The 13,844-nt window shown below is 40.4% G+C and overlaps 1 protein-coding gene across 1 annotated transcript in view; it reads left to right on the forward strand.

Annotated features, from left to right (window-relative positions):
- Window positions 1-11,421, forward strand: part of pitpnab (phosphatidylinositol transfer protein, alpha b) — a 29,200-nt gene extending 17,779 nt beyond the window's left edge. Inside the window, exons 5-12 of the mRNA XM_050040787.1 lie at window positions 16-23; window positions 304-378; window positions 929-1,012; window positions 1,136-1,213; window positions 2,775-2,885; window positions 3,318-3,440; window positions 3,627-3,709; window positions 5,591-11,421. Of these exons, the coding sequence (XP_049896744.1) occupies window positions 16-23; window positions 304-378; window positions 929-1,012; window positions 1,136-1,213; window positions 2,775-2,885; window positions 3,318-3,440; window positions 3,627-3,674 (527 nt within the window). The 3' untranslated portion in view covers window positions 3,675-3,709; window positions 5,591-11,421. The remainder of the gene's footprint in view (window positions 1-15; window positions 24-303; window positions 379-928; window positions 1,013-1,135; window positions 1,214-2,774; window positions 2,886-3,317; window positions 3,441-3,626; window positions 3,710-5,590) is intronic.
- The last annotated feature ends 2,423 nt before the right edge of the window (window positions 11,422-13,844 follow it).

The following is a 13,844-nucleotide window of genomic DNA, read 5'->3' on the forward strand; positions in this document are numbered from 1 at the left end:
CATCTGGCTCTGCAGTAATCACTGTAAGTATTTTTTCTTTTACGCTCACAGACTTCATGTATGAAACTGTGATGCCCATAGAAGGAGCACATTAACCTGAAAGTTGAGAAAGAAATTTGATCTATTTCAGCAACACAGCAGCAGCAGTAGCAGCAGCGACAGTCAAACACTGTTACTGTGTTTATGTGTTTGTGTTGGTGTGTGTGTATGAGAGCAGGAGACCCACCTGTGTCAATTATACTTGCTTAAATTTTATTCTGTAGATTCCCTCTTCACTCAGTATTATTTCTGTTTTCTCTGCAGAACGAGTATATGAAAGAAAACTTCCTGATCAAGATCGAGACATGGCACAAACCTGACATGGGACACCTCGAAAATGTAATTAGCAAAGACTGAAATGAGCTGAGCAGGTGCATGCATGTGTTTGAGCAGCATGAGGACATTTTAATGTACATTTTGGGATGACTTTAAACAGTGCACATGGCAAAGAAGTGCTCATTTTACACCACTAATGCTTGATTTGATATCATAAAATGAATCTTGAATCTTGTATGGATGTTTTTTGTTTATTATGCATTTCCTACTGCAAGCTGTTTAGTAAGATTCCCCACTTCTACTTGTCCTCTAATTAAAATTGCTCTATGAATTCGTGTGCAGCACAAGAACAATCCCATCCCCTATAATTACTTTGAGATAGTGCCTCTATATATAAATGAATATGATCATGAACTGTGAGCATGCAAAAGTGCAAAAAAAGAGCTCTGCTAATTACCAGAGAAATGTGTCGCCCATGTATTATTTTTACTTGCATCATATGGGCTTTCAAAATAATGTTCCCCCTGAGCACCGTGTTCTCGCCTCTGTTGTATGTGAGCTGCCTGCAGAGACTTGTGCCTGTATCCAGCTGTGCTCTGTGCTTCTGTTTCAGGTACACGGTTTGGATCCAGAAACCTGGAAGAAGGTGGATGTAGTCTATATCGATATTGCTGACAGAACCCAAGTTGAGCCGAAGGTGAGAATGTTTTCCTCAAGATCCACACTGAGTTGATTACAGAGACCACATCGTTTGCTTTTTTTTTTAATCGTATCCTTATCCATGATGTTCATTCTGTTATTTTCTCTTGCCTCTCTCCAGGACTACAAGCCAGAGGAGGACCCTTGCAAGTACAAGTCAGTGAAGACAGGACGGGGCCCTCTAGGACCAGACTGGAAGGTACAGCGTCTTGCTGTTAATTTCTCAGTAGATTTAGACACATTCGAAGCCACTGAACTAAACACAGAATTCCAGCCACATTATTGTTAATTATTAATGTGCAAAAAAAAAACAAAAAAACACTCCCATTGACACTTGTTGCTTAGCAACTATGATGTTTAGTTTGTGCTGAAATACTTGGTACAGGACAAACATTGTGATCAAAATATTTCAATTTGGCTATTTTATGCAAGAAAACAAATAAATAAATAGATAAATACAAAAAGGATTTATTGTTTTTGTGTGTAGAAAGCTTTGAAAGACTTTAAAGGGACAGTTCACCCTAAAATCAAATATACATATTTTTCCTCTTACCTGTGGTGCTATTTATGATCGTGAAAGTGTGAGTAGCTGTGTTTTGAAGATATTAAATGTAGAGATGTCTGCCTTCTCTTCGGTATAATGGAACTAGATGACACTCAGCAGCAATGTCCCTTTCCTTCTGCACAGTGATACAGTTGACAGGTGTAGTTGGGTTGAAAGAAAATAGTTCCTACATGAAACTGCTCATAACAAGGTCTGTGGATTATCTTGAGAAATGGGGTTCATGATTTCTGGAAAGAGTTCAATTATAGGACTAGATGTTACAATCCCTTGATGGACATGCTTGAGGCCATGAGTGGGAGTAATACTGCTGTCTGGGGATTTCCAAGCGGGTGCCAAAGGGTTAAGGTTAGGTGGATAGAGAAGTAGGAAAGAGCACTGGTAGATAGAAAAGTAAGAAGGGGCATAGGGAAGGCAGAACCATCACCAGATGATAGGCCCACAACACCTCCAAAGGGCTCACCTGGTGTCCCGGGTGCACTCCTCTCTGCTTTAACTCCCTTGAGCCTTGCTGTTGTTCGTAGTGTTTTAGGACCAGCTGAGTAGCGTAGTAGTGTCCCTCCTCTTGATCCATAGCCACCGGCTTGCTTGTTCACCTGCGCCAAAGAGTTTTGATGGCCTGACGTTGGGCTTGACGTCAGCTGCCAGCTCGGTGTACTTAAGGCTCTTGCGCTCATAGGCCTCCTCCACAGCATCATCCCAGGGCACAGTGAGCTCACCCTCGCAGACAAACCCTCTTGTAATTGCCGGATGGAATGATGGAGGAGGTGGGGCATTGATGGATGTCTGTCTGGTCTCCAAGGTAGCTGCTAGATACTTTAGCACCTGATTGGTATAATGACCTTGCGTCAGGGTTGTCTTGCAGCCAACCAGAGTATGTTTCAGATTTGCTGTAGATGAGCAACTGCTGTTAGTTTTTTCTGTATTCTGTATTTTTTGGTGCTACTAAATTTACTAACATTAGAATTAAAACATTGAAACACTAATTTAAAAAATATGAAAAACCAAATAATTGTAAAGTTTTAGGGGCTGACTCAGTACCTAATTATCTGTAAAACTGTGGCTATGGCCCTGAGTGTAACAGATTAAAAACTAAAAATAAATAGAAAATCTTGAACCTTTGTGCAGCATATTTTACAACCCAGAAATCTTTGTTAACAACTCAAACATCCCTGTATTTATGTTTGTGCACTCGCAGAAAGAACTTCATAAGAAGACAGACTGCCCACACATGTGTGCCTACAAACTGGTCACTGTCAAATTCAAGTGGTGGGGCCTGCAAAATAAAGTGGAGAACTTCATTCAAAAGGTTTGTTTACACTTCAGACTGTGGTTTGTCACTTTATGATCAATATGGCATCCAGGTAGCCAGAGGTCGGTGTCAGCTGCCGAGGAGGGATTGTTGACAAGCTGTTTAACATGATATGAACGCAGTGTTTGTGTTATTCCCCTTTCTGGACAGTCCTTGGTTGTGTATGTTAAGGGCCATTGGGCCATAGTGTCTCATATCCTGTGCATGCAAACAGCACACACAGTGTCTCACATCTTGTTAGCTTTAGGTTATAGTGGAAAAGTACCACCCACTATGACTCTGTACATATGGGCTGCACCAGCCTCTAGTGGATAAACAGGGTAAAGCAACATCTTTTAGAGTCAAACAACTTGATTTTATAATTTGGAAAAAAATCTGCTTTCTTTCCTCAACTACAACATGACTGTCTCCTTATATGTTGTTTCACAGCAAGAGAAGCGTTTGTTCACTAATTTCCACCGTCAGCTGTTCTGCTGGATCGACAAATGGATTGAATTGAACATGGAAGACATTCGTCGCATGGAGGAGGAGACACGTAGGGAGCTAGATGAGGTGAGCAAACATGTATTTGTATGTCAGTAAACATATTAGTAAGACTAAGTAATTCAGCCATAATCTAAGAGTCTTGAAACAGGACAAACTCTGAGGACATGCACACTCTCATGTTTGATTGGGAATGTGAATTATAACTCAGCTGCAACATTTCTGCGCGTGATTTGTTTTTCTTGTGTGCATCAGATGAGAGTGAAGGACCCAGTTAAAGGGATGGTGGCTCTAGAGGACTGAGGTTGTGTTGGACCGTGAATGCTGCTGCTCATCAGGTGAGAGGAGTTCAACTGTTTTGTGGGACATTTCATTCTGCCTTAGTATTTGTTTGTCTATGCACCACCATAGACAGACAAACCATGCACCATGCATGCTGTTTATTTGAGTCCTGATGTACTGTGAGGAGCACATGCCGGGCTTTCTCGTGATGTAATGCACAAAAGAACACATCTTATGTCTTTTCAAAAATGTGAACTGAAGAAAGTTTGTAGCATTGAGGGAGATAAGTGTTTAAATTTACAAAGACATATAGTTTGTGTTCTTCATGAGGATGATGGTTTTTATTTATGAGAGTCTTAGCCTTTGTTATATTAAAATCACAAGTGTAAGTTAGTTTTAAGCCTTTCAAAGTACACATTTTAACCCATGTCCTATGTGGGAGACAGAGAGGTTTACTTGCTTCTCATTTTCAACTATTTTCTATCACACTGAACCAAAAGAGACTCAAATGCAGACTCGGGGACAGACTACAGTTCAAAACAAGGTCCTTTAATTTCAAGCTAGGTTCCGTACACAGATGTCAGTCACTCAAGCAAAGGTATCCAAAAAGGACAGGCTTAGACAAAATCCAGAAATCCAAAAAGTGGGTCAATATCACAAGGTAAACAAACTAACAAAGAAACAGCTGGAACGCTGACTCAAAGTACAAGATGAACTGGCACAAACAAAGGGAAACACAGAGACTAAATAGGGGAGACAACGAGACACAGGTGTGACACATTAGGACAGGTGCAGGTAATCAAACAGGCGGGAAACACAGGGGAGCAGGAAGTGAAGAGACCTGAAACGAGACAAGACGTGAGTTTCAAAATAAAATAGGAAACGCAAGACAAGAAACATGAGAATGTGACATTTTCCATACTTCAGGAAACAGTGCTGAGAGAGGCAGACAAGATTTTGTTAAGTCAGACGTACTGATAGATTATTTGTCTCATACTCATGCACGCACACGCAATATTAATAACCAGTTAAAAGCATGCACAATACCTTTCTTAAAGTAAATTTCAAAAGAGGTCATGGTTAGGACTAGTACTTTCCAATCTCGGATTTTTTTTTAGACAAAAGTGGTAAAATTATAAGAAAAAACTCACAAATGCACTGCCAGAATGTCAGGTGACATACTGTAAAGAGCAAAACTACAAGGGGAGCAGGATGTGGTGGGTCAAGCACAGGACTTTCACACAGGACACTGCAGTTTGAGTCTTGTGTGAGTCAATGTTGGCTTATTATTTTTAGACTGTCTCAGTTTTCAGGATGTATAAAGCTGCTGAATGCACACTGTGCACAAACGTCAGCAGAATAGCTTAATAGACCTGTTTGAGTTAACGACGTTAGGACACCTAGGAATATACCAACACATTCTCACTCCGACCTCATCACCTATCGACATTTGGTCATGGACCTTTCACATCCAGGTATGATGTATGATGGTTGTTGATGTTCTGGGACGCCGTGTCAAGTAATGTTTGTTACATGCATTGTCTTCTTTCAAAATACACTTCCATTTTCACAGGAAATGTACCATTTATATACTGTCTTCCTCAAAATAAATGCGCAAATTGACAAGATGAAAGTTGGTGTTTGTTGGACCCATTCGCCACCCCTCATGCTTGCCCTGCTCGGACTTTCACCGCGTTTACTTTCGTTAAGGGCTAACTGCTACTGGCTGCATAACATGCCAACTTTAAAGGATGGCTTTTTTTGTCTGTGTCTGTCACTGATTTAGACGACTTCGGTGTGAGACCAGGTTTAATATACACGAGGGTGTAAATAGCTGCATTGGGTTTTTTGGCCTTTTTGACTGATGGATTATTTGGTCACATCAGACAGTAGAAAGTTCCTCTTGTTAATGCTCTCACTCTTTCTATCTCTTTCAGACCAGACTACCCAGACACCAGCGGATTCACATCCTCCTCCTACTCCAACCGACTCAACACTTGACCGGCCGGTCCAAACACCCTCCCCCCTGCCCCTCTCCCCTGGTACAATCTGGTTTTCAGGGACCTGGACCCAGTAAACTCCCAGTTTTAAGCTGATCTCCTCCACCACATCCCGCCTCCCTTGAGTCCCATCCATCTCTTATTTGTTTCTCCATCCAGTGTCCCCATCTCATTAACTGCTCTGAGGCCTCCAGTAGCAACACTATAGATCTTGTCAGTCAGTCCTCTCTCTCAGTCTCTAAACCGTTCTAAACTACAGAGAATAGTGTCTCTGCAATTTAGGATTTATTTCTATTTAAGATATCCCAATGGTGTATATACAGTATACCGTATATCGGGGAGCTGAATAATTGTATTGAAATATATATATATATAAATATAAATATATATAAATATATATAAACAGGGTTTTTAAAAAGGATTTTGTCTGTAAGTTTGTCTGTGGATGTTTATTTTTTCCAGACCAAGCTGTATCTGCTCAGTGTTGAGTTTTGATCCTGTGATTGTTTCTTTTATTTGTCATAATACCTCCTCTTCTCCATTTGTGTCATGCTTTCTGCAGTGTTTCCTTTTGTTGTTCAAAATCAATCTGCGAATCTACAAACCGCAGCTGCGAGGTTGGGATTGTGCTGAGAGTGTTACGTTGTTTCTGCTGTACTCCAATATACCTAGGATTTCTTTCCAGAATCTCCCTTAATATGTTGAGGCATACATTGGCTTTTCTGCTGCTTTGTGAGTGTGTGTGTGTGTGTGTGTGTGTGTGTGTGTGTGTGTGTGTGTGTGTTTCCGTAGCGTGGTAAGGTCTCAAGGTTTCCAGCAATGTTTTTCATTTTTCTCTCTCCTGATGATTTTTAACTCTTCAGTTTTATCAGGCTGTTCAAACAGGCCGCTTGAAAGTGCAGTAATTGAAACATACAGTAATGCATACGCACACATACAGACACAGATAAGGATAGATGTAAGACGTATCACTCTGCAAAGGGGAATGCACACAAGATCAGCCATAAATGAGTCTTTCTTTCTACAGACCTAACATCCTTTTGGCTGCAATCTTGTTACCATGTCAGTGTTTTTAACATTAGCAGCCATCATGGATACACAGCTCCTCCCGCTCGCTGTCGATAGATAAATAGGTCTTTGAAAGTAAAACTTCATGTGATCTGCATCAGTTCTTGCCCTGTCACCCATTCTGTCACCTCCAGTGGATAAATGGTCTTATCCAGCGATAGCAATAACTACCATGACACGTTGGTCTCTCCTTTTTATCATCGCAAATCTAATCTGTTTGTTCCTATATCCTGAAAACAGTTTTAGCAAAGCAGAGCCCGAGCTGAAAGTCAAGGATTGTTCCGTTGTTGATTATTTATTTATTAAATGCTGGTTTTATTGTGTTTGTCTTTGGATGAGGCGGATTTCTCTCCTGCTGGATTCTGAAGCCTGTCATGTGTAATAGTGTGGTTTTCTCGGTATATGCATGAGTGTACATGAGTGATGTACAGTAGCGTGTCTTTGAAGAGATCTGATGTTGGCTGGATAAAGACGGGAGGAAGTAATGGAGCTAGAGGAGCGATAACAGCAAGCACTTACCTTCTTCCTCTTGTTGACGTCTGTTTGGCCTCCTTTGTCCTCAGTTACTTGGATTATCCTCGTTTCCATCTTCTGTTTACTTTCCCTCCTCATCCGATAACAGTGTCGACACTTTAAAGAGCAAGCAACAGATAATGTCAGAAGACCAAAATCACAATGATGATTTAGGTCGCTTGAAATTACAGTAATAGGCTACATTTGGATCATAAAAAAGAGTGTCACGGCCAAAAAACTGCCATCAGGACAAGTAGATAATTATAATTTTCCTTCCTGTCAAGGCACTTAAAGTACAAGGGTTTGATCAGTTTTAGGTACATACATTTTCTGCATTTAAGATGCTATAAGCAAACCTTTTGCACGATTGAGTTCATAGTAATTAACGTTAAACTGGATGGTTTTCAAATCTCAAATTGGGCAATCAATAAACTGAAGAGGATTTATTTATGTTGTGTACACAGTTTATATAATTACAAAAGCATAATCATTCACACACAGAATTAGATTAAATGTTTAACAGTTTGAATATCACTTCCGCTAAAGGACTTTTTATTTTGTTTTTAGATTTTATTTTGTTATCTTAACACATTTTATTGATGTATCTGGTGTGTAGCAACTCTAGCTACAAAGACAGCTAAACTTTTGAGTTAAGGCAGTAGTCAAAGGTGCAGTGTGTAAGATACGGCCAGAATTCTTGTTATAAAACATTCAAAAGTTGAACTAACATCATCAACAGAATGTAAAGAAGTAGGAGTTCTGACTTTTTGTCAAGGACATCTATGTGTTGTATTGCAGAGATATCTACTGAAATGAGCATGCTAACCAGTTTGCACCTCGAGAGCCGACAGTGAGTCACTGCAGAGTCCAGTCTGTCATCAGTCCAACATGAGAGGACAAAGAGATCAAGTTCGTTATTAGTTTTTGTTGTTTTACCTGTGATCTCTCCTGATCTCTCCGTCAATTTCATCTTCCATGATGGGCAGACAGACAGACAAACAAACCAAGGTCTGCAACACTGGTGTGGTTAGGTCGGCTGATTCAGGCAGTATACAGCCAAGCTAAGATAGCTAGGCTAAACTAGCTTGCAGGCTTATTGTCAGGCACCCAGAAATGCTGCTCAACCTTGCAGTCAACATTTTCCAGTGGCAGCTCGCGGTATTACGGCAGAAAAATCCCCTGCGGCCCAAAAAACTTTTACCTCGTAGGCTGCCATTATGAAAAGGATGTCTGTAATACTGTTGACAGGACACCACGAACTGCAAACAAGGTTGATCATGACTCTTTCTATTATGTTATTTTATTCATGGAGGTTTTATATTTTTAAAATGTTCTCGAGGCCAAGAAAAGTGATTTAAAAATCTGTGACATTGCTGCATACCATTACCCTGGAAATCCAGAGTTCTCGCGAGAGCACAATTTGAATTTGCTCAGCGAGTCACTCTGGCAATCAGTAATGATGCTCATTACCCATGCCCATGAAACCGAGTTGCACCAGTCACATCGGTGTATCTGATATAGGCGGGCCAGAGGCGAGCTAAACAGATGACGACAGCGCTGCGACGACGAAGTCCGGAATCAGTCAGTAAACATTGCAAGATGGCTACGGATGAACACCAGTTGTTTGAAAAGGCTTTGGCCGCTACAATGAACGAGTTAGACTTGGCTTTTTCTCTAAAAGAGGAACAGAAGACAGCGCTCGAATCTTTCCTTTGCAAGAAGGACGTTTTTGCTGTTTTGCCAACCGGATACGGCAAGAGTCTAATCTACCAGTTAGCTCCGCTGGTAGCTAAGCGTATATGTCACCCCGTGTATTGTTCTGATTGGTCCCAGTGTTATCCAATTGCGTGCAGTGATATTTTAAAATGCATGCTTGGTGCCGCTCCTCGAGTTGGGCCATTTTCATTACTCATGGCCAGACCCTAAATCTTTCTAGATTTGGGTCTGGATTTCCAGGCTAGCATACCATGGAAGTAAACCCAGAAGCTTAAAACGTTTTTTTTTTTTGTGGCGTATGTGCCCGTTGAACAACTGGAATTGGAATGAATAGATGCCATCTTGGCATCTGGTATCTAGGTATTGCTACAAGTCTGTGCTAACCATTTGTTGTTTGTTTGAATCCAAAGTCCACAATCTGATGTTTTTGGGCAAAGAAAGTCATAAAGCCGAGAGATACATGAAACACAGACAGTGCAACTAATGACACACACAAACTGAACTGAAAACATTCCAAATGGCGTCAATTTATGGTTTTAATTGTGACTAAGATCTTGCTAAAACTGCCACATGTGGAGATTAAAAGACTGCAGTGTTATTTTCACTGGTTCTCAGAGTTTCAGCAGTTTGGTCAAATTATCCATAGTCTTGCCCTGCTGTTTGTTATTAGTTGTCTTGGAGGTGAAATGCTGCCCCCATTAGTTTGGAGCATGTGGCCAAGCATTACACACCTGCACCTTTAAATAAATAGCCGTTATATTGATATATACTTGTTAAAGTTGCTCATAGAACTGGGGTGAATTTTGTTTTGAGAGCAGCACTGACACAAGTCTTCCAGGGCTATTTGAGTGATGATGAAACTAATTCCTAAAAGTCTTTCAGGTGATTTCTAGCAGGAACATAAACTATGTTCATCAGTTCAGTTTGTTCAGACCTTTGTGTTTCTGTTACACACAGAAATGGAGAATTTAAATTACTTTATGCATCATTTTACAGGATAATATTGAAGTAACGTCATTGTACGATCATTATACATTTATGCGATCTGTCTTAAGCCCAAGCACATTAGCCAATAAATCCAAATTTCTTTTATTGGCCATAAGGAAACTAAAGGCGTAAAAAGGGCCATTAAAACCTGCTCAGGGCATTATTGGCAACCATTCAAGCATAATAGTTTAGGATTGCCTCATCTTCATGTCCCTGTATATCTATATGTCAGGTTAATTTTATAAGACATTTTCTGTTGCCTCCTATTTAAAGAAAGCGCTGGTCCTGGATGTCCAACCCTTCCACCTCTCTCCACCTCTCTCTGTGTCCATCGAGCATCTCACTCACTGTCTGTGGTGGGGCTACCAACTGAATCATGGAGATTTGTGGATGTACTGTATGTATTGACCTTGTAAATAATAAATAAATTAATGTAGATGAACACATATATATAGATCAGACTGTCCTGCCAGGCCTACAACACACCTTCCTGACACCCAGTCCTCTTATTCCATCGCTAAATATTCAGCATCACACAGACCACAGTGACCAAGTTGCTCTCACAGAGGTATTATCGTGAAGAAATGTAGAGTTATAGTTGCTGAACTTTAGTGCTGATAAGACATTTTGAGGAACACTGTCAGCTGTAGACATAAAAAAAAAATGCATTCTCACATAATGTTATAGATGATGTTGCAGCAGATTTTAGGATGCTCCAGCAAAGCAGTGAAGATTTGCCGTGTGATTTGTAGTTGGAGGGAAAAAAAAAAAGAAGCAAAAACCCTGTTCACTATTTCCTCTCCTTCTCACGGTCTTCCCTCACAGGGACCACGTCTAATTGGCAGGACAGTGTATAGATATATATTTTTGTTCTGAGTGTTGTTGTACCTCTGTTGTCAGTCTCTAAACTACACTCGCTTCTCTCACTGAAAAGGAACATATAAACGGCAGCTTGGGTCAGTTCATTGATCCACATAATTAGCTGATGGTGTCAGCCCTACAGTAAGTGGAGCCTCGGTGCAAGTAAGATTTTCCCCCTTTCATGGTTTGCGATGGGGAATCGAGGGGAAATTATCCTGCATTTAGGTGCACTGGGTGCTGGAGGGTTGGAGTTATAGCTTCACAGAAAAAAAAGACAATTCGATGTGGTTGTTTGAAAGCAGAAACTGAGCCTGAAGACACCATACAAACCTGTGAGAGAACATGGTTTAACAGAGACAATCTCATAGATATCTGTTGTTAGATTCCTCGATTTATAATCAGAATATGAAACCAAATGATTCCACAATCCCAAACTGTTTTTAAAACTCTCTTCTCTCTCTTTCTCTCTCTGACTCTCTCTCTATCTCTCACTCCTGTTAACTTGTCTCCTGTTTTTCTTTCTTTTATTGTGAATTTGTGCCTTTTTGTCATCTTATCTTCCAATAACACTACTGTACATTGGAGACGTAAAGAAATGAATAAAAAGAAGCAAAGCAACTGTACATATGTTTTCACGTGAGTGTTTCTTTGTTTTACTCTACTGTAACATTCATTCATTCAATTTCTGTAACTACTCATCCTGTTGGGGGTCGCAGGGGGCTGGAGCCTATCTCAGGTGACATTGGGCGAGAGGCGGGGTACACCCTGGACAGGTCGGCAGACTATCACAGGGCTTACACATAGAGACAGACAACCATTCACACTCACATTTACAATTTAGAGTCACCAAATAACCTGCATGTCTTTGGACTGTGGGAGTAAGCCGGAGCACCCAGAAAAAACATGCAAACTCCGTCCCATCCCGGGTTTGAGCCAGGAATCTTCTTGCTGTGAGGCGAAAATGCTAACTATTGCACTACCGTGCCACCCAATAATCCTCTCTGTGGCAGGTAAAAAGAGAAATGATCCAGGTTTCAGTACAGGATCTTTAATTAACAAAAGCTATGTGATTAGTTTCCTACCCTCATGGGAAACCTGGAAATTGGTCATCTTCCCTTTTCCAGGATATCTTTGAGAAGCTTAAAAATATTTGTTTAGAAAAAGTCAACAATAAAACAACTTATTGGTGGATTTAGGAGTAAGCAGTTCCACATCTCTGGCAATATGTCCCAACAGGTGGCTTTAGTTAACCAATTTAGCAACTGAGATACAACTAAGCAACTCAGATTTAGCAACTGAGTGGAGACTGAGAAGTCCACTAATTTGGTGGGGGAAAAAAAAACAATAATGCAAGAGGTCTTGACAATAGACTGTAAAACATAATGGATGTAGCTACCGTGACGTCACCCACTGGTTTGTGGACTCCCTTTCTGAAGCTTTGAGTTCGGCATCTTGGTTGTCGCCATCTTGAATTTTTGGAGCCAGAAGTGACCATATTTGGATGAGAATGGATGGTGGATGCGGGGCGACTGAGAAGCCGAGGACACTATGTAAGCAGGTGAGTAATATAAAAATTCACCCCCAGACAGATGTCATAAACGTTGAAATAAGCTGTAGAAACCAAAACCATTGTTTTTAGCAGGCTGTAAAAGTGTTTATTTCTGCTGTAAAGTTGGGCATTTTGACATGGGGGTCTATGGGGATTGACTCGTTCTTGAATCCAGCCTCGAGTGGTCATCAGAGGAACTGCAGTTCTTGGCTTCATTTTTCAGTGGTTACTGCTTGGTGACTGTGCACTGTGAGTGGTCTGAAGAAGAGAGTGACGCTTTGACAGCAATTCATTGGATAGTAAAAAGAGAGCTCTAAAAAGGTTTTACTCATGACATATAAACACATTTAAATAAATCAATTAAGTGACTGGAAGGAATACAAAGATGTATTAAAAAATATATGTACATTAAATGAATAAATTTGTCCATTGATTGAAAGATCCAAACTAGAAGGGCAGTCGGACAGTGCAGACCTCCACTAAGGCCAAATGCCTGATCTCACATGGTTAACAAAAGTGAAAAACAATTTGTGATTCGGATCCACTCCAAAATTTAATGTTGTGCCTTGGCCCATGCCAAACAAACAATCCAAACTGAGAACATGACTGCCTTGAGGGAGGTAATAAAAAGACGTTTCGAAATAATAATTTGCTGAATTGAACAAAGGTTAATGGAAGCTGCTATATGTAGAATCTGAATAATTGTCTTTGGCACCCCCAGTGTAAGTATGAAAAAAGACACAGCAGTGCACACACACAAACACTGTCAGCAGGGTAAAATTAATCAGGTTTGGATGGCAAAGATTACTTTAAATCCTGATTATGAGGCAGAGGAGGGGCGAGGACAGAGAGACGCAACACATTTTGTGAGATGTTGATGAGACGCTACACAGTGTGTGGGTGTCTGAGAGGACATCTTTTCAAACCTCAAACCTTTAGGTAGCTTATTTAGCTCATGTTCTCTTTAAAAAGTTAAACATTTCCAATCTCTAGCACTTTCTAATCTTACAGGACTCAACAAGACAAGTAAATTTTGCTTTTAAACTGTGATTTGATTTTTTTTTTCAACATTCTAAGACATGCTTGTGTGTTCTTGCCGAGAGGTAGATGAGAGGAGTGATACTGCACTCATGTCTGTACATTAAATATGAGTCTAGAGCCAGCAGCCATTTAGCTTAGCTCTGCATTAAGACTAGAAACAGGGGCAAACAGGGAGCCTGACTGTCCAGTGGACTGACAAAATGCTGCACACACAAAAAATAGAAAATTGGCAATGTGCTCTTGACAGCCTTTTTGAGTTTAGAAAAATCTGACAAAATCCTTGACGTTTAATACTGAAATATTTTAAATTCAGACCTGAGACAATACATGCTTTCAACTGCTACATGTCACTTAACGATCAATAGAGCTGAAACAGCACACAGTAAAGTAGAGAGCACCCTACACATTCCATATTGTTAAGAAAGTGAAGGATTATTTATGAACATACAAAGAAGG

Source organism: Epinephelus moara, chromosome 3 (genome assembly GCF_006386435.1).
Source record: "Epinephelus moara isolate mb chromosome 3, YSFRI_EMoa_1.0, whole genome shotgun sequence".
Taxonomy (NCBI): Eukaryota; Metazoa; Chordata; class Actinopteri; order Perciformes; family Serranidae; genus Epinephelus; species Epinephelus moara.